The sequence below is a fragment of the Ochotona princeps genome, chromosome 11 (genome assembly GCF_030435755.1).
Source record: "Ochotona princeps isolate mOchPri1 chromosome 11, mOchPri1.hap1, whole genome shotgun sequence".
Classification (NCBI taxonomy): domain Eukaryota; kingdom Metazoa; phylum Chordata; class Mammalia; order Lagomorpha; family Ochotonidae; genus Ochotona; species Ochotona princeps.
This window is the reverse complement of record NC_080842.1, coordinates 6,138,981-6,160,413: the sequence shown is the minus strand read 5'-3', so window position 1 is coordinate 6,160,413 and position 21,433 is coordinate 6,138,981. Positions and strand designations below refer to the sequence as shown.

Here is a 21,433-nt window from a genome sequence, read left to right as displayed (position 1 = left end):
GGTGGTTTGTAATATGAAATTTCTGTGAGCTTTCTGAAAGCCACACAAATTCTCCTGGGATGAATGGATGCAACCTCCACTGACAGTGTGCAGAGTATGGTTCATTTCTTTGTGTTCTGAATGCTTTTCTCCAAGCTGTATTGAATTATAGGTAGTGGAAGGCTCCTGTCCTTAATTTCCATGGAAAACCATCATAGTCTAGGTGTGCATTTGTCAGAATTACAGAGGTTTCAGAGATCATGAAGTGGGATGTGAGTGAAATAGGCTCAGATTAAATATTAAACATCCAGGATTTTCAGAAGCATCTTAATGGGATTGTCTACCTGTACTATTGTTGCTCAGCCTTCCTCTTTTCTCTGCCTTGTTGTGATTGCTCATTTACCATTCACCATTAAAAATTAACTCAGCTAATGTATTGTACGTAAACCAGCTGCATCCATTAAGTGCACCACTTGACGAAGTTGGACAGATGCAGCCAACGTGAAAGTACTGGCCCAATGAAGATGAGTGCGGTTCCATTGTCCATGGATGCTTCCTTCCTGTTTGCCATCTAACCTCTCCCGACAGCTGGAGGTTTTCCCTGAAAAACTTTTGTCAGCTCACATTAGTTTCCATTTTCTTGAGCTTTATAGAAATAGAAGCCTAAGACTTACAGTTTTAGGCTCTTCTGCTCTGTCTCATTTCTTCCATTCAGCACAGTGCTTTGGGACTCACCCGTTTTTGTTTTTTAAATTAAGAAGCACTATCTCATTGGGTGCTAAAGCCACGCTCTGTCTACATCTTCATTCACTGAAAAGTTTGGGTTATTTCTGGTTGTTGATTATTGGGAAATGAAGCTGCTAAAATATTTACATGCAAATTTTTGTGTGGACAGAACTTGTTGTTAGGTATCTTGGAAACATCCTCCATAGTGGATATGGCTGGGTCAAATCACTTCTTAAGCAATGACAAAGTGTGTGTACAATTCATAGCATCACTAGGAGAGATACTAGTCACACTACATTTTTGCAATAATTGGAACTTTTAGCTTTCTTTGTTGTATTTATGTAATGGTCTTTCAGGATTCCAATGAATATGAGGTAGAATGATATTTTAAACTTGAAGTTGTAGAATTTCCATTTGGTTCTCACCTTCTACGTCCTTGTTAAGACTCCTTTCCTCCTGTTTCTTATGTGTCTATTTTTCTTTAGCTCACTGGACGCCAGCATCTGTATCTGAGGATTAGGAGTTTCCTTGGAATTAGTTGGGGTGTTCAGCTCTGTGGAATGGCCATGTATTTTTAGGTCATTACATATTGAATAATTTTGGCATATGCTGGACATTATGAATATTATATTATGGCAACTCTAGGCTCTGTTATAATTTCTCAAAGGTTATTGATATTTTGCTTTAACAAATTTAATTGAATAGATTCATATTGAAGACATTTCTCACTTTTTATAGATTTACTTTATTTATTTGAAAAGCAGAGTTGCAGAGAATGAGGGAAAGAGAGAGAGAGAGAGAGAGAGAGAGCGAGAGAAACAGAAATCCTCCATTTGCTGGCTCACTTCCCAGTGGGTGCAAGTACTCGTGTCATCCTCCACTGCTTTCCTAGGTTCAGTAGCATGGAACTGAATTGGAAACAGAGCAGCTGGGACTGGAACTGGTGGTCATACCGGGTGCTGGTGTCATGGCTGGTGGCTTGACCCACACTGCTGTACTGCCAGTCTCAGAGCCATTTCTTGTTTGTGGTGGGCATCAACTCAGATTATGTCCTCCAGCCTTTGCAGAGAGATGCTTCATGCCTACTCACATCTGCAGGTGTCAGGGTCTGCTGGGAATACCAGGAAGAGCATAAGTGCAAACCTATGGTGTCTTTTGGTGACTTTATTCCCTTTCATCTTTAGAACAGCAATACAGCTTTGTTTTTGCCTCTCTTTCAAAATTCCTATGGTGTTCTTCATACTCAAGTGCCTTCAGGGAGCTGAGCTTTGTGCAGTGTTCACTGTTGTTATCAGTGGGCGTGTCTGTTAGGAACTCATGTCGTTGTACCATAAATACAACACGCTGGTTCATTTTTTTATGTGGTGATGATAATGATCTCTTGTAGCACTTTTGTCTTCTTCCAGCTCATCTTTTCAGAAGTTTGCCTTCCACTCCCAAGTGACTTACTATGTTTTCCAAAACAAAAGTAATCCTAGCCCTAAGATGGATTTGGGTACCAGCTGGAAAATAATCTTCTCTGTGTGTGTGTGTGTTGTTTATAACTCAGTCACAGAGCCAGCCCTTCAAGATGAGAACATAGATAGCTGAGCCTAGGGCAATAAACACAGGGAAAATTGATTATGGAATACTGTATAAGACATTCTACGTTCCTGAAGAATACAGCAGATTGAAGAAGAGCGAGGTCAAGAGAAGTGCAACCGTAGAATCAGTAGCGCTCTCAGCAATGAGATAAGCCACTAAAGGTGCCTTTCTTTGTTCTGCAGTTGACACAGGGAAAAAGCCCTGTGATATGAAGACTAGATTACCAAATGCATCTGGTGGGATTCTGTCACAAGCAGCAGTGGAATGAAGCCTCAGGGATATTGACCTGGAACTGTGGGAGACAACAGTTGTGCGTCTGATTCCTGTGCGATGTGTTCCAAGACCCAGAGGTTTTGAACTGAGGTCTAAAGCAACAGGCAGTATCAAACCCATTGTGCTTGAGCGGTTGTTAAGTCTCTTCCCATACACGTTCCTAGGATGGAGTTTATAAGTTAACCTAGGAAGAGATGAGCAACAATGATAATAAAATTGAACGATCGTAACAACATATCGTAATCAAAGTCGCATGTTTCATCCTCCTGCGAAGGATCTTCTCGCACTGTCAGCACCTGCCCTGTTGGGAGGGGAGAGGAAGCAATGTCTGCACCAGAGACCAAGCAAGATGAATGACGCAGGCACCGTGCTCCCCTGTGAGGCCGCCAGGGGGCCGACGTGAGCAGCAACACTGCGATGCCTTGCCAACAGGGCTGATAACCAGGGTGGCCACGTTGTGCCTGACAGGCAGAGAGAGAGAACAGACAGCCTGGGTGGGCTGGGTGGCTTACATCCCAGCCCTAAGATTTCATCCTGCTGCTCAGAGTGGCAGACAGTTTAACATCCCCGAGTTGCTTATTTCTGGAATTTTCCACTGACTGATCATGGGTAACTGAAGCATGGAAAGTAAAGGCATGGATGAGGGAGGATCCCTGTCTTCCCAACATCTCAGCAAGAAGAGCTTGGAAGTAAAAGTCACATGGTATCACACCAGCCTGATTTCACTTAGCTGAGGTGATGAGTAGGTTTGTGCTTTTTGTCATGTGGCGACTGAAGCAGCCGTTGTTTGTTTCAGAGAGCTGAGAGTCTGGACTCCTGGATGCTGTACGCTCAGTTGTGTTTCACAAAACGGCCTGGAAGACTCGAACACATAGGTGGCCTCTGAAGAGAGTGGAGGAGAGTGGCCGCCAGATATTGTCCTCGGGGGACACAGCTTTCCTTCTAGAAATTAAAATATTAAAGGCAGAATGTGTCCTGGGGAAATCCATGACCTTATTTTTTTTAAAGATTTATTTATTTTTATTGGAAAGTCAGATATACAGAGAGGAGGAGAGGCAGAGAGGAAGATCTTCTGTCTGATGATTTACTCCTCAACTGGCTGCGATGACTGAAGCTGAGCCAATCCGAAGCCAGGGGGCTCTTCCGGGTCTCCCACATGAGTGCAGGGTCCCAAGGCTTTGAGTCATCCTTGACTGCTTTTCCAGGCCACAAGCAGGGAGCTGGATGGAATGTGGGGCTGCCAGGATACGAACTGGTGTATCTGGGATCCTGGGGCATTCAAGGCAAGGACTTGAGCCGCTAGGCCATTGTGCCGGGCCCCATCACCTTATTAACGTGGATGTATATGTTGTACCCATGTGTTGCAAAGGACAGAAAAGAGAGAGCATGGCACACGATGTGACCAGGAATGCAGTTCCAAAAACAAGAAACCAATTGTTTGACACACACTCAGTCATGCATGTCTACGGAGCCACTTGCCAGAGTCAGCACCCCCAGTTTCAGCTCACCTCTAGCTTCACCCACGCTCAGTGACTTCTCAGACAAGCTACTGGGTACACTAATTGGTATTCTCTGTCTTGACTTCTTCAATCTCTAGAACTTCATGATTCACTTAGAAATATTAAGGAGTGTGTCAACTACTCAAAAGTTGGATAGATTGGCATAGATAAATGATAAACACATATAGCAAATAGATGATAGACAAACAGCTATGATGGATACGGCAGATAGATATGACGAATGGATATATAGATTAATGGAGAGGAGAAAGCTACATAATAGATATAATAGGATATATGATAGATATTGTAAATGATAGATAATATGTAGGTTAGATAGACAGTAGGTACAGTAGATAGGATAATGTATAGTTAAATAAGTAATGGATGGATATGCTAGGTAGCTATAGCTGGGCAGATTAAATAGATGATAGATATGATACAAACAAGAGGGCAGATGATAGATGGTACAGAGATATGATACATACAGATAATAAATTGATGAAATACAGATATAGATGATGGATCAATTCGATAAGTGGATGATGGAAAGATGAGAGGCAGATGGGTAAATGGAAAGCTATGAGAGGTACAATTAGAGATGACAGTGACTGTAGATGTTCATATGGCTCAAGACCTCACCTCCTGAAGCGCAAACTCTTCTCTCACAGTCGGCATTCTTGTCTTGCCACTCTGAGGCCCCACTCGTAATCATCTCGTCTGTCATTTCTTCTTTACCATATGAGTGTATTCTGTAATAATCCCTTGACTTTTGTGTATTTTTAAACTTTATTGTGAATTACATCATGTATTTCTTCCATGTTTGTAATTTCTCTGTGAGATGCATTTACTCTGACATGCAGATTTCATTATTGCATAACGATGACTTACCTTTTCTCTCTTTGGAGGACATTTGAAATTCCTTCAACTTTCCTTTTCTTTCGCTGTCGCCGCCCTGCAGCAACACTAAAATGACGAGGAATCTCGAGGGCCTGGAAAAAACAGGAACCGCCACCACGACCGGCACACACACGCACGATCAAACACACACAAACAGATGAACAAAAAAAGGAAAGGCAAACGAAAAGGAAGGAGGCCAAGGAAAAAGCCAAACGAAAAGGAGAGGGAGAACCAAAAAGGTTTATTGCCAAAAGCGAGCTGCTTATATACAGTTCTCCACCAATCACTTCTCCCCGTGGGTCCACTGGGCACTATCTGATAGGCCAGCAATCGCAGCGAGGGGGCATTAGCCTATCTGTGCGACTTCCTGCTTGCCTACTGGTGGGACAAATCCCGCCTCCTGGCCCTTAGCCAGCCACCATCTTGTGACCGCCTAACATACACGTGGGGTCGGCCGCTCCCCACATTTCGCTTTTGTCTCTACTTCACATTTTTTCTTGGGAGGTTTTTCTTTAGCGATCTCTACACATGTTTCCATGTTTCCAAATTCTGATTTTGCTAGCCATCTCCATGTGTAAACACAACCCTAGATTCTCCTCTAATCTTCAGCTTGTCTCTAGTTGAATATAAACTGCTGAACTCTTCTGGCGTGCGTCCCCTCCTTGGTATCCCTGCTATGATATTGCTCAGTCTTTTGCAGCTTCTCCCTTGGGCTATTGACATAACCATTCAGTGAGTCTTGACTATCACACCTGTGCCCTCCAACAGTTACATCATGGAGGCAAGCATCAGACTGATGATCGGAAGCAAAAAGTGAGCTCATTTCTTCTAAACAGAATGTTTCCTAGAGGCAAGAGTTTGTCTCTTTCCTGCTCCAGAGGTGCCTTCCTCTTAGGAAGGGCCAGATGCATATTCCCCAAGCACACGAGGGGCCCTGCAGATAGCCCCCTGAGACTCAAGCATGGGGCTGTCCTAAGCAGACCCCAAGTGTGTTTCATAACCCCTAGGTACACCAGCTTCTTCTTGGGATTCGATTGGCTTCTTCCTGAACTCCTGTCCTTGGTAGTTTCTCAATGATGAGTTACACATGTTAGTTGCTGTCCATCTTGGACCATCGGCCTCTGGAAAGACAGCCTCTCAAAGCCAAGTGTTAGCCTAGGGCCCTTGTCTTCGGTATTCCTTTATGATGTGCGTGTATTGTGCATCTGGATTCTCCGTGGAAGGAGCTCCAAAAAGATGTTTCAAGTATCAGAGAGTAGGTTGGAGGAGAAGAGCAAGCTCCTGGTTACAAATGGGAATGCTGATGTACTGAGTGAATAGACATTCTATTCCCCAGGGTGTCAGTGATTGGAGGGAGAAGTCTCCATTGGTTTTGCTTTTGGATCTTTTCCTGGCAAGTTCTGTCTCCATAAATACATTTCCACTTTAGAGTAGGGATGTTGCAGGTGCCATTTTGCTTGAAGGGAGGTTGAGACAGCTGTAAAGATCTAGTTGGCAATTCTTATTCACTCAAGTTCACATATTGCCCTCAAACCCTGGCAAATAGCTCTGCTGGCCAGCTTGGCTGGGACTGCAGTGTGGTGGCTCTAGGATTGCAGGGCCCTGCTGTAGATTCCACATGGCATCACACCACAGGGCAGAGAGCTATGTCTTTGCCAGGCCTTTCCCTCATAATTTTTATAGATGAGGGGGTGTTAAACCTGCCATATGGGATGTTAATGCTGCAGCCACTCCAACTGATCAGCAAAATCAGGGCTGAGAGGAACCGGATGTGCTGAACACATAGCACCTCCCTGGGAGAGAGCAGGGCATGGCTTCTTGCCGGAAGCTCCTTGGGGTGTAGGCAGCCACACAGAATGGCTAAGAACTTGCTTCCTGGGCCCCAGCTCTGGTCCCTCTGACCCAGGTTGTTGAGTGTTTCTTGCATCCCCTGTTGAGTGTTATACGTGACTGAGTCAATAATTTGACTCAGGCGTTAGAAGAGAAGTGGGGAATGTTATGGAGTGCAGTCAGTGATTGCTCCTTCACCTCTCCTTGTATACTCTTCCCGCCACATCCTAATTCGGCCGGGATGTTGGATGCAGATTAGTCCAGTTAGTCTTTTTAACTACAAGTCCAGGTCCTGTTCCTGCCCATCCCAAGGAGCACTAATTAACTCCTTAGCCCACAACACTTAGGTATTCGCTCCTGCCCATCTGTGACTCACCTATCAGCTGAGAGGGGACAGTATTGCATTGTCGTGTAACCACTCCCCTCACAAGCCCCTTTAAAAGGCTTGTGAAGCAGGAGCTCACTCACTCTCTTTCAGGTCAGGTGCCTCCGTTACTCTGGCGCCTTGACTCTTGGCTGACCCAGGACAGGTAATCCCCTGAGCATGGTCCCTGTGTACTGCTTAGATGGGACAATGGATATATTAACATTATTTCTGGTTTGTGTGCTGTCAGGAGTTCCAGCAGGGGTGAGGCCTAGCAGTAGTGGAATGTGGGCAGAGAAGCCAGGGAAAGGTGAATGTCTGCAGCTTTACAAGTGTGTCCAGGTTATTCATTGCATGTCTCTCAGGATAACTTATATTGTTGGGAAAGCTGGGACATAGGTCTTCAGCTTAACGGATGGACTTAATGGTAATGACAATTTGTTCCTCTTGGGATTATGTTTGGTTGGGTTATGATTGATTGGATTGCCATATTTACTTGTGATTTGCTATTTCTAGTGTGCTCTATTATCACCAAGCTCGGTTAATAAAGACTCCTTAATAACACCTTAGACATGTCTGGCGTGATCTTGCTTGCACCCCGTAACATTTGGGGTTGAAGGCTTGGTATGTTCACTGAGAAGAATCATCCATGTGGACTCTGGAGGACAACTACCACACAAGGACAGTCTGGAAGAGCTTGGGAAGTTCAGTGGGCATTGCTGAGCCTCACTTTCCTTATTGGCCAATCATGGATACTAACTCCCATCTCAGAGGGTTGGTACCACAATGAGATGAGGAAACACACTTAGAGTACTTTGCCTGGCTCATGTCCTGGCTTTAGCACCTGCTGCCCACGGGACCTTGGGAAAGACCAAATGAACTGAAGTCTCAGTTTATTCAACTGCCTAATGGTTTCACAGTAATTTTTCACTTGGTTGCTATGATAACTAACAGTTTGTGGGTAGAGGGGAAGTGCCAGGGCTTTCCTTCATTCTCTGGCCCTTTCCCTCTCACCCTGGGCAAACACATGCATCGTCAGCCACCACTACCGCCAGTCAGACAGGATTCACCTGCCGAGATCTGGACGATGATCCCACATGCCCAGCTCACACCCGCAGTCAGGACTGGATTTTTCCACCTGAAGTGGCAGGAAGAAAAGAAGCATTCACTGGAAACCTCTTGACTTTGTTTCACGAAGACCGGCAGCCCTGAACGGTGCAATGGCAGCATTTGTAGGTGAGGTGTTGCAGGTTCACTTCATTCCTTCCACCTCCCAGCTCACCTCCTACAGCAACGCACCTAATAAAGAACTTCAGAAACTCACTTTCCTCCGTTTACAAACACGGGACCTGCGCAGTGGAATACAAAGCAGAGGATGAGCTATCCCAGAAGGGAAGAGGCATTTGACAAGAGGAAAAAAGCAGAGAATCAAAAGAAGAAGAAAACAAAGGCAAACTCGGGGATTGACAATAAAACAGAGAATTTACATGGAATTCAGGTCCACAGAGGCAGCTGCTATAGCATGGTGGCAAGGGGAGGATGACAGAGAGGATAAGCAAGAGAACTGGGGCCAGACACACCACTTTGTGCTCGATGGCCTCCTGGGTGATTGGCTCTGTGAACACCCTGGGGAGGTGTGTGAAGTCCTGAGCCTTCTGTCAAGTGTGCTAGGGCCAACTCTGATGAACCTCACGGAGAGACCTGGCCTGCATGTAGCTGGGGCAAGGCAGACGCAAGCATCCCAGATACCTTTTTGCTGCTTGGGCCTGGGGATGACCCAAGGGGAAACCCTAAGAGTTTGGTGACTACTCCTCCAGGAAGGAGAGTATGGCAGAACACCTGCTGGGGGTGGGATGCCAGACAGAGCTGGGCAGTGATGCTCACCAAGAACCAGCAACTCAGCAACTTGGGCACAGGAGCTGTGAGAACCCTTGCTTCTATTTTGCAGCCGGGAAAGGCGAAGTATTAGAATGACAGAGCATTGGAAGTGGAGTGGAGGTTGGTTATATATGCTGGCCAAAAGAATGTACTAGGGCTCACCAGAAATACAGATGGTAATGTATACTGATGTTAACACAGACCAGAAAGGCAAACGGGACGGATCAACCAAGTGAAAAGGGAGAGATGTAAACAGATCCAACTCCTACACCCCTCCCCCTTAACAGCTGCAGCAAGTGAAGTTTCAAGCTTCCTAGCAACCAAGACAAAGGAAAAAAAAAATGTGACCTTCAAGATCACCTAATGCAGCCCCCTCATTTTATGGATCAGGAAATGAAGGTCTATATTATTTTTAAAAGCTTTTCATCAATGCAATGTGTTGCTGTCGTTTCTTGTATCTAAGCATGGAATTATTTCCACTTTAATGTTTCAGATTGATTTTTTTTTCAAATGGGCTTTTTATGAGCCTCCACTGACCTCCCAGAAACCAATTATACATCAGAGTACTACAGAAAGCTACATGCAAAGTAACCTTGCAGGAACGCTAACAATTTATGCTACAAGAAAACAGTCCCTTGACTGTAAGTCTTCTCTCCCGATCAACTGCAAGTCATCCATTCTAGAAAGCCTGCCCCCTTTCCAGGGGTCATCTTGCCCAATGCCCTGAATCCTCTTATCCTTCTCACTGTGCCTCCCTGAGCTCCTGCCAGGTTCCCCACTTGTACTCACAGTTGCAGAGTGGTAGAGGACTCATGGGAACCCAGGCTTGCTCATCTGCTGAAGCTCAGCTCAGGATCCAAGCAGTCCACTTTGCAGGTTACCTGACAAAGTCAGAGATAACCCCTCACAGGGCAGATTCCCCCTACCTGATTCTGCGGGTGCACCAGGCATTGCCACCTCCAGACACATTTTGTGGGTCAAAAACTGAACCAGTGGCAACATCCAGGGCAGGAGAGAGGAGAGAATTGAGAGAGGGCAGGAGCTTTTGTTGTATCACTGAGGTGATGGGAAGCCTAGGCTGACAGTGTCATGAAGAACCACTCAAGGAGACTGCATCTATGAGTCTCCTCACCCAAGGCATTGTATGGATCTACATGGTCTTTATTGCTGCTTATTCCAGCCAGTGTGGCAGAAACCAGGTCAGCATGGGTGCAGTAACATCCACACAGGTCCAACCTGCAGCATCCTGTTTCATCACCTGCTCATCACTTTCTCCCTCTTAGGGTTTCTCTGCATAGGTGACCTGGGTCATAAAACCTGAGAACAGGGAGGGGACACTATTCATAGGATGACGGCTCCTCAAATCATGCCACATTTCATGGTGACTCTTCATAATATATGCTTTCCACAAACTTTTTGAAGACCCCTCCCCTATGAAGTTTGTTTTCTCAGGCGGCCTACTTTTAAGGTTCATATTGATTGTTTCTACCGTGCTGTTTTCTAAGATATGGTCTTATTAAATGCTGAGAGTTTAGAGAAGGTAAGATTTAGAACAGCAATGAATCAAACTCTCAACTATCTGCAAACCAATTTAAGAAAGAAAACATGCCTTTTATCCGTGAAGTTCTCAGTAGATCAGTAAAGATTCCTTTATACCTGCAGAGGTAACTACTATCTTGATTCTATGTTGGATCCACCTGCTTTACTTTGTAAATGTATAATATTTCTGTTGTACTAGGTCATTTACTGTGGTTTTGCATGATTTTTAAATTCAGATAAATGTTATCATAGTACTTGCACTCTTTCTTGATGTGCCTTTTTTAGGTTTGCTTTTGAGATTTCTTTTATTTCTCTTATGTATTTGACAGGAAGACGATAAGAAGACAAGAGAGACAGTGACAGCCAGGCAGAGACAGAGCAATTCCATCTGCTAGTTCACTTGGCCAACATCCCCAGTGGCCAGAGTTGGAAGGAGGCCAAAGCCAAGGCCTGTGAACTCAAAGTATGCCTCCCACATGGATAGCAGGCACCCAGGGGTCAGGCACCCACTTGAGCCGTCACCTGTGGCTTCCCAGGGTATGCATTAGCTGGAGGCTGGAATGTGAGTGGAGACATTCTTGGGTTGGTTACAGGTGTCCCAAGTGGCATTTTAACGGTGAGGCTGAATGCCCAGCCTCTTGATTTGATTTTTAAACTTAACACTGTATTCTGGATTCTATACTAGTGCATATGGCTTCTCTGCACTTTTTGGTGTTACACGCATATAATACCATTGTTTTCTGCTCTTGGAAATGTGTGTTTCAAGGCTTAGTTGCTGGCTATTGCAAACTGTTCTGCTGTCCACAGTCCACACCCTGCGTCCTTGTTCTCTGCATACATGCCTCTTTAGCTTATGCCTAGGAGAAGACTCCTTCTGCCACAGTTTATACACAGTTTCAGCTCTATTAGAAACAACAACAATAAAATGTTCTTTTATAAGTAGGGGGCACTGACAGAGCTGAAAACCATCCTAATCCATCGTAAGTAGAAATTCAAACAAGGGAGCAACACCGGATGAGCACAAGTCGGTGAGCTTTGCCTCACGTCCACAAGCCATGACTCCACTGCATGATAGATATGAAATTGTATCCCAGGTAATTTCAACCTACATTTTTTTTCAATCAGTGATGATAACACCAACAGCTGCCCTATTTCCTCTGAAGGCAAACATCATATTACACATTAATCTTCTTGCAAATTAACACGAGTGTCAGATATTTATTTAATTAGCCAATGAACATATCAACAAAATGCTAAGGCTTTTCAAGGCAGTCTGGAGAGAGTAAGGCATTGCACAGTGGCTCAAAGGAAGAACACTTACAGTAGAGGGCTGATTTGCATGCAGAATAAGTTAACAGCCTACAGTGCAAGGACTGTAACTTCGGAGATTAGCTCTTTCATTACAAAGAACTCTTTTTTTTCCTTTTTATTTATTCCCAGTTGACAATAACCATTCATGTGTCTATTGGGTTTATTTTAGTTTTTAAATGATTATTATTGGTTTATGATACAGATCCATAGGCTCTGGGATTTCCTGTCCACCTCCCCCAATCCCCTCTATCTGCTAGGTTTATGTAAGTCACCAGGGGCACAGGCAGGGTTGAAAGCCATCCCATTCCATCCTAAGTAGCAAAATAAGATAAGAAGGAACACATTGTGGACCGGTTGTATCCAGGGCCAGATACAACATATCTTGGATTTTGTGAGCCACATGACTTCTGGTCATGTCTGCCTATGTGAATAACCTTGCATGGTACCCAGATGAACAGCCACGGTGGCATTTCACTGCGACTTTATTTACCAGTAGAGGTTGCTTCTGGGCTGGTGTTTGCAGATTCCAGCTCTTGCTCAGATCATTCACAGGAGAATCTTTTGGAGAACACATGCAAGCACCAAGAGGACCTGCAGTCATCACCTTGGCCTGTCTTTCATGGTTTGGGTTATTTTTTCTTAACAGCTTCACATGTTTGTTTATTTAAAAGGCATAGAAGCAGAGAGAGATTTCCTAGCCACTTGGTATATCACTCCCACCTGTAATAGCCAGGGCTGGACCAGCTCAAAAATAGAAGCCAGGAGAAAAGTCCTGGTCTCTCACCTGAGTGCCAAGGGACCACCACATGTTGCCTCCTGGCATGAGCTTGAGCAGGGAGCTGGGATTCAGACTGGCGCTGGCGTTCAGATCCAGGCCTCTATAGGGAGCACAGGCACTGCCCACTCCAACAGTCTCTCCTTTAATCATCAACGATTCCTGACTGTGAAACACCGGCCTGATCCATTCACACAGTTTCAGTGAACTGTTACATAACGTAAAATAAGCCATATTTTACTACCATCAGCATAACTTGACTCCAACAACATGAAGTCAAGTCTCTTATAAATCCAGAAGATTAACTTCTGTGTGGAGAAACAGACTTGTTTTTAAAGATCTTTCTTGCTGTTGTTTTCTAATCTGCAGCTAGGAAAGCAAGCTTAAGTTATTTATCTCCCTTAGTTTGCCTGCGGTTTCTATAAACGTGGATGCGTTCTTCTCTTCTCAACCACGGTTCCTGGTCAGCCAAGAAATAGTCTTTCTTGCTACCTGTTAAGATTGGAAATTGAGGGCCCGGCGGCGTGGCCTAGTGGCTAAAGTCCTCGCCTTGAAAGCTCCGGGATCCCATATGGGCGCCGGTTCTAATCCCGGCACCTCCATTTCCCATCCAGCTCCCTGCTTGTGGCCTGGGAAAGCGGTCAAGGACGGCCCAAGGCTTTGGGACCCTGCACCCGCGTGGGAGACCTGGAAGAGGTTCCTGGCCCCGGCATCGGATTGGCGCGTACCGGCCCGTTGTGGCTCACTTGGGGAGTGAAACATTGGATGGAAGATCTTTCTCTCTGTCTCGCCTCCTCTCTGTATATCCAGCTTTCCAATAATAATAAAATCTTTTTTTTTTATTAATTATTTTGCATTATGTGACAGTTTCATAGGCTCTGGGAATCCCCCTCCCCCTCTCCACGCCCCTCCCCCCTGGTGGATTCCTCCACCTTGATGCAGCATTACAGTTCAAATTCAATCAAGATTCTTTCCTTGCAAATACCAAGCATAGAGTCCAGCTACTTATTGTGCAGATGGGTTGAACAGTTTCTTGGGGAGATCATTTCTGGTCCGAAGTTAGAGCTGGTAGAATATCATCACAGTCAATTAAGAGTCCCAATATAACATCAACAGCAATTTGCAATATTATGGAATTGACATGGTTTTGAGTAACCAGTATGTTAAAAAAAAAAAAAAATCAAGTCCTAACCACAACCTATGATTAGCTCATTGACCTTTTTTTTTTTTTTTTTAGAGTCCAGCATCTTATTGTCCAGTCAAGTTCAACGGCTTCTTAGGTATACCCTCTCTGGTCTGAAGACAGAGCCAGCAGAGTATCATCCCAGTTAATTGAAAGCTCCAATATACCATCAGCAAAAATTTACATCATTATGGAATTAATTGACATAGTAATGAGTAACCAATATGTTAAAAGTAAATGCAAGTTCTTCGTTGCGGCTCACTTGGGGAGTGAAACATCGGATGGAAGATCTTTCTCTCTGTCTCTCCTCCTCTCTGTATATCCAGCTTTCCAATAATAATAAAATCTTAAAAAAAAAAAAAAGATTGGAAATTGAGGCCAGAGATCAGCGAACTTGGAGCAAAGGACCAGAGAGTAAATATTTCCAACTTTGAGGGTCTCTCTTGTGACTACTCAACTTTGCTGGGCAGCATAAAAGCTCTATAAATGACACATGGAAGAGAACGTGTGCTTATATTCTAACAAAGTTTTATTTACAAAGACAGTTGCGGGGCCATAGTTGGTGCATAGCATGGTAGCGTATTAACCCTTGCCCTGAGTTTAGTAACCCCATGCTCTCATGGTTCCTTGCCCAGTTTTCTCATCCAATATCATAGAAAATAACAATCAGACCAATATTCCAAGGCACATCTGTCAGTTTAACAGGAAAAAAATCTCAACTTTTGCATCATTGTAATATTGAATACTTAGGAATTACAGCTGTTTGTAAAAGTATTTTGAAGAAACTCATCACATTTTGCAAAATATCAATACATTTTCTTTTTTTCTAGGCTCAGTGTTTGCCCATACAACATTCCTAAGTGAATGAATTTTTCTGAAAAACAAAAAAGTGTATGTTTGTTTTCCCATTTTATATGTTTTACCTGTTTAAATTTATTTTCCCATTTTAGAACTAGGAGAACGCTAACATAATTTGCTCTATATTAAATAAAACTATTTTTTTTTTTTTTTGCCTACTTAAACGTATCTCACTGCCTTTATGCTATGCTCCCTGGTAAGTTCTCATTCCTGCATCTTAATCATAATTTCTACGATTTATTTCGTTTGTTTGAAGGGCAGAGTGACAAGAAATAAAGAGCGAGAGATTGGGAGTCTTCACATGCTGGTTCCCTCTTCAAATAGCCACAAGAAGCAGGGCGGGGCCAAAATAAAGCCAGGCTCCAGATATCCCTTGCAGGTCTTCACACAGGTGGCAGGGTTCCAAGCATTTTGGGATACTTTGTATTGCTTTCTCTGACACATTTAATAGAAAGCTAGATCAGAGCATGCTGACTTGAACCTGTGCTACAATATGGCCTCATAGGTGGCAGGCCATCTTTCTAGGCTGTGCTGACCCCTTAATTAAAACAGTTGAGGGGAATATGTTTATCTATTTTACAGGAAGAACTAGGAGATAAGTGACAAGTGTCATAGGGAAGCTTGTGTACCAACCTGAAAAGCTCATCTGCATATGTAGCAAGTATCTTTTTTTATGCCTTCTGTTCTAAGTGGCAAAAGTGAACACGATTGTTAGTATGATCCACATGCATTCTATAATGTGTAAAAATGAAAAACCAAGAAGCAAAAAAATACACAAACAACAGAGACTTTTTTTCTTGGAAGCATTGATATGATACAATTAGCCAAGGATTCGAAGATAAGATATTAATCCCCTTGATTAGCATTGGTTTAAGATCGCAAAAGTTCTAAATGATTTGGAAATTATGCTTAAATTCCTATACTATAGAACATAATTACTATTTATATAGATCATTTTAGAACTACAGTTAAGAAGCATGATTTTGTATTTCATCATGTGAGACACATGTGAAAAGTGTAAGACTCCTCAATAAGCAAACCAGTGAAAGAAAGGAAGATAGACTAATCTTTTGTTTTTTAAAAGATTTATTTTATTTGAAAGGCAGAATAATAGAGAAGGAAAGACATACGTATGCACACACAGAGACATACACAGTGAAAAAGAAAGAGACAGAGGGAGAGGCAACTCGAGCAAACATGTCTTCCCTCTGAGAATGGCAAAGGGAAGCCCGTAGGCCTGAGCAGCCTACCAGAGGCATCTCTTGGTAGCACAGGTTAATGGGATATAGAAGGTTAGTCAACCAGAAACCTTGGTAGAATCTTCAAATGTGTCAGATAACATTTTCAAGAAGCAAAAAGTGCATCTCTCATACAAACGTGAAGGTAGCTTTTGTTAAAGATTTATACAACTCATACAAAGCAAGCTAGATGATAGGGCTGCCTCTGTAATCCCCATTTAAATATTTATTGGTTCATTTTCCAGCTGGAGCCCTCCACAGACTTCCTGCTTGTGCTCATTCTTTCATCTAGTTGGCGTGGAAAATCCAAAGAAATGAAGACAATCTTGGATCAGATAAAAAGTCGCATTTAAGAGAGAATTTTCTCCTCCCTTCACTGGCTGTTGGGCTCTTGCTCTGTAGACCCTCTCTACCAGGACGTGATCTCTCTCCTCCAGGATCTTGAGAACCAACAGTGTGGACCATCAAGGAACCCTGAACGACCACTCAGTGTCCCTGTGGCCTGACTAGGTGATTACCACCCGTAGAGCAGACAGGAACTGAGGTTCACGGGAAATGGATACAGGAGATTCCATTTGCCATGTGTTTGAGGGCTGGGATGATTCAGGACAAGTGAATTTACCTGTAGATCAAAACTTTCTTTTGTTGCTGAAATCTTGGAAAGATGGTAAAATAATTGATGAACACAGGCAATAGAGTTTGGCTTTTTCAGATGGATAATTGTAGTCTAAACAATTTCTTGTGGGTCTGTGTCATCTGCTCCTCTCTCTCTCTCTTTATATTATGAAAGCTGTGACATAAGTACATGATAAATTGATCCATATGCCTAAAGCAAAGCAACTTTGTGCATCAGCCTAGAAGATAATACAATGAAGACGTGGCTCGAACCTTGTACAATGGGAAAGAGCAGATTTTCCATAATACACTAAGACATAAGGAAAACTTTCCTCTAAACAAAACAAATAGATTCTGAGAAAAACGTGATTCAGAAACCATAGCAGACCCCCAAATGCAAAATAGAGACAAGATGGTTTCAGATATGAAGGTGATGTTGATTTAGGAAAAATTGTGTAGTATCAGGGTTGTTGGGAACAATGGAGAGGATCCCGCGACTTTTGTGATAGAGTCAGATAGAGGTAAGCTGGGGTGGCTAAGGTGAGCAGGCTAGCAGGAAAGTTTGTACAGGAGTCAGATACTGTGCTGTGAGCTTGCTCTTTGCTGTTCCTGCCTTCTTGGGGGAAGAAAATATCATCTCCAGCAAAGTGACCCAGGGACTTACTCTAAAAACAGCCAGAATGGCTCTCCTTGCAACAAGTCAGTTGAATTCTCTCACCTAGCACCTGCTACCCAGGTGAGCCAAGGTCAACTCCTCTGAAATTAGAGCTGACATTTCTGCTTTATTTTCTTGAATTAATCTTGATTTATTTGTTTGATGGAGTTGGAGAGAGAGAGGTGGAGGGAGAGAGAGAGAGATTATATGAGCTCTTTAGTCTGCTGGTTCACTCCCTAAATGGCCACACCGGCCAAGGCTGGGTCAAGCTGAAGCCAGAAGCCGGAGCCGCTTCCTGTCTCCCACATGGATAGCAGGGCACAAAGACTTGCACCATCTTCTGCTTTCCACAGTGTGTTAGCAGGGAGTTGGTTTGAAAGCAAAGAAGGCTGGATTCATACCAGTGCTCACGTGGGATCCTGACATCTTAGGGATCAGCTTAACCAGCTGTGTCACAATGCCAGCCCCTGAAGGATATGAAGCAGACATGGTTTGACCATTCTTTGCATTAAAATATTTTAAATTTGAATTTTATTTTCATATTATTGTAGTCCTGCCAATTCTACGTAATGTAGTATATTTTAAAAAAAAAAAAAACTTCTCATGAGAAGGTATCTGAGGTTTAGAATAGCTGTTGGTTGTAGTTCACCATCAACAGACGACTCCCAGCATAACTTATTTGTGTGTGTGTGGGGGGGCAATGTTTAAAAGACAGAGGTCTTATGGCTTCAAGATTCTGTTTCAATGAGTCTAGGAGAAGCATTGGGAGTGAACACGCACTTTTAAGTGCTGGAGTACTTAGTTTCTGAGGCTGAGGGAACATCAGGACATCACACTGCCTAGGAGCAGCGGGAGCAGAATTAACTTTAGGATTTACCCACCTCTCTTGTAAGGTGCATTCCAGTAGGCACCAGCAATGAGCTACAGAGGGAAACAGACAGCAGAATTCTAGCCAAATTTTAGAGTGAATATAGAGAAAGCACACCTTTTAAAATGATTTATTTTCATTTTCATTATCACACAAAGGATGAAAGTTAGAGGAATAGACAGAAAAATTTTCCCTAATGCCTGCAACAGCCAGGATTGAGGATTGGACCAGACTGAGTCCAGGAGGTTGCAACTGCATTTGAGCCTCACTCCTTGGTGGCAGCGACCCAACTGTCTCCCAAAACATGCAGTAGCAGGAAAGTGGTTTGAAAGTGGAATTTCAAGGACTTGAACCATGCACCCCGATATGCATTCAGGCAACTTAACTGCTGCCCCCAAGACATAACTCTGAAGGATAGAGGAAATATTTTTCTATGACCTTAGGAGTTTACATTTTGAAGAATGATGAAAACAGCAGAGACCATTTAAATGATCATCAAGATAACTAAGATCAGGTGTCGGGACAGCTCACTCCCTCAGACCCTCAGGACGTGGCTGTCTTCTCGTAAGATATGCTGGGTGTGACAGTGGCTGAGGAATTGCTTCCTCATCCTTAAGGGGAAGGACAGCAGGTGTACCATGCGCCCAGTGCAATGAACATGCCTTGTCTCAAACTGTCACACATAACATTAACGACATCAGATGAGACATTCACCCAGCATCTTGATGAGAAAGGATCCAGTCTGAACAAAGACAATTTTAGGAAGGGCACTATTTGTCCTCCTTTGTTTCATCTTGTGATTCTACATTCAATATACCTGAATTGAATTTTCTCAAAAGGAGGATGTGCAAAATTGAGCAATGAGTCAAGTAATAGCTGCTACACTGGGAGTGAGACATTAAAAAGAACAACAAGACCTTGGCAGGCCTTAAATTGCCACCTTTCAACATATATACCCATGCCTTCTTCCCTGGAACTTGTGAGTGAGACTACACTTAGGAAAGGGGCCATTGTAAAGTTGGTTAACCAACGGCCTTGAGATGAGGTCATTCAACATTAGCCTTGTGGGCCCTAATAACTGGCTCTACCAAAGCAACACAGAGGACCAGTTTGTAACATAGCAGATTAAGCCACCCCTTGCAATACCACTTCCCCTCCAGCTCCCTGCTAATGGGCCTGGGAAACCAATGGAAGAGGACCAAATACATGGAACTCTGTCACCCATGTGGGAGACCCATGGAGCCCTTAATCCCTGGTGTTGCCCAGGATCAGACCCAGGTCTTATGGCCATGTGGAGAGTCTCTCCGTCTCTCTCTACCTCTCCCTTCTTTTCTTCCTGTAATTCTAACTTTCAAAATAAGCAACTATTTTTTTTTTAAATTAGGAAGACAGACGCAAAGAAGCATTTGAAGATGAAGGCAGAGACAAAAGTTGCCTTATGTGTGAGCCAGTGAACACCTGAAGCACTGGAGGCCAGAAGGAGTGGGCAAGACTTCTGCCCTAGGACTTCCAGAGGGAGATGGCTCTACCAAAACCTCGGGTGTGGATGCCTCCTCTCCACAATTATGAAAGAATAAATGACAGTTGTTGGAAGGCACTGAGTCTGTGGTGACCTTTTACACCACCTGTAGAAAACTAACAGATTCCGTTATTCAACCAAATGGGAAAATATTTGTTTTTTTCATTACTGATGTGTGCACTCTGATATATGTGATAGAGTGAGGGAGGAGAGAGAGAGGGAGGAAGAAGGGAAGGAGAGAGGGAGGGAGGGAGGGAGGGAGGGAGGGAGAGAGAGAGAGAGAGAGAGAAAACCCATGAGAAATCAAGCAAAGGTCTTGTTTTATTGGTAAGAAAGATGGCATGCTGAAGTATAGAATACCACCAGTGCATGCTGGTCCTCCTGCCAAGCAGACAAAGATGACAGATGATACAAGCAGGAACAGAAGAAGGATTTGGTAACTTCAGGGGCCAAGAGCGTAACCAAATATATCCTGGAAATTTCCTTTTGCAATGAATGCCATTCCCCACCAAGTTGGTTGCGGTAGGAGCTCCAGGACAGAGATTACATGTGCTCCACATCTCCATTGCAGATTAAGATATGGGACTTAAGTGTCATCCATTCTATGTTAGGTGCCAGTGTGTCCTGAGTTATCCTTAGATTACACCCAGTGTCAAATGAAACCAAACTGCTCTCCAAGGAGATGATAGCTAGAAAGGGAGGAGAGGCTTCGGAGACTCTCCATATTCTGATGCAGACTAGAGGGAGATGTGCTCCTGCCGGCGCAGAGTGAGATTCTATGCTCAACAGAGCCAGAAAAAGCAGAGCAAGTGAGCTAAGAGGACAATGTCATCCAGCTAGTGTCTCTGAATGGTCATAAACCACATTAGTTAAGAGAAGAGGGACCCCGAAGAGTTCTGCTAATAAATATCTTAAACAGCACTTAATGTCAATTTTTTTTTTGTTTTTAAAGATTAACTTAATTTTATTTGAAAGGCGGAGTGACATAAAGAGAAGAAGGGAGAGAGAGAAAGAGGGAGGGGATTCTTTTCCCTTCATCTTCCCCAAATGGTGCCATAGCTAGTTCTGGCCTGGACAAAAGTAGGAGATAGAAAATCAACTCCTTTGCTTGTTTGTTTGTTTGGTTGAGATTTATTTATTTTTACTGAAAAGGCAGAAGAGGAGGTGAGTTCATCCGTTGATTCACCTCCCAAGCGGCTGCAACAACTGGAGCTGAACCAATCTGAAGCCAGGAACCCAGAGCCTCTTCCGGGTCTCCCACGCAGATGCAGGGTCCCAAGGCTTTGGGTCATCCTCAACAGTTTTCCCAGGCCACAAGCAAGGAGCTGGATGGAAATTGAGGCTGCTGGGATTAGAACCACTGCCCATATGTGATTCTGGCACGTTTAAGGTGAGGACTTCAGCCACTAGACTACTGTGTTGGGTCCCAGGAACTCAACTAGGTATTTCCACATGGGACCCAGGTACTTGAATTGCCCTCCAATGCAATTCCAGGAGCGTTAGCAGGAAGATGGATTGGAAACAAAGCAGCTGGAACTAGAATCCTCACTTTGACATGGAATTGGTGTATCCTATCCAATAGCTTAACCCAGGTGCCTGAACACTGTGTTTGAAAACCCTTCCAGTTCCTCATTTACCTTCGCTGGCTGAAGAACAACCAACATGGAAAACAGATGCAAGCAACCTTTGCAGAACTGCTTCCACTCTTCCGCGGTTCTTTCTCTTCTAGCTTGCTTTCATCACTTTGGGGATCAGACACATATATGTTGTGGGACATCCATTCATGGGTTAAAACATAAATCACTGAAAACATCTATTTTTATTATTTTTTACTGGAAA

General features: G+C 43.7%; 1 protein-coding gene across 1 annotated transcript in view; it reads left to right on the top strand.

The window, feature by feature from the left end:
• The window catches only part of ZMAT4 (zinc finger matrin-type 4), a 336,711-nt gene extending 334,263 nt beyond the window's left edge, over positions 1–2,448 (top strand). Inside the window, exon 6 of the mRNA XM_004592728.2 lies at positions 2,364–2,448. Within this exon, the coding sequence (XP_004592785.2) occupies positions 2,364–2,448 (85 nt within the window). The remainder of the gene's footprint in view (positions 1–2,363) is intronic.
• The last annotated feature ends 18,985 nt before the right edge of the window (positions 2,449–21,433 follow it).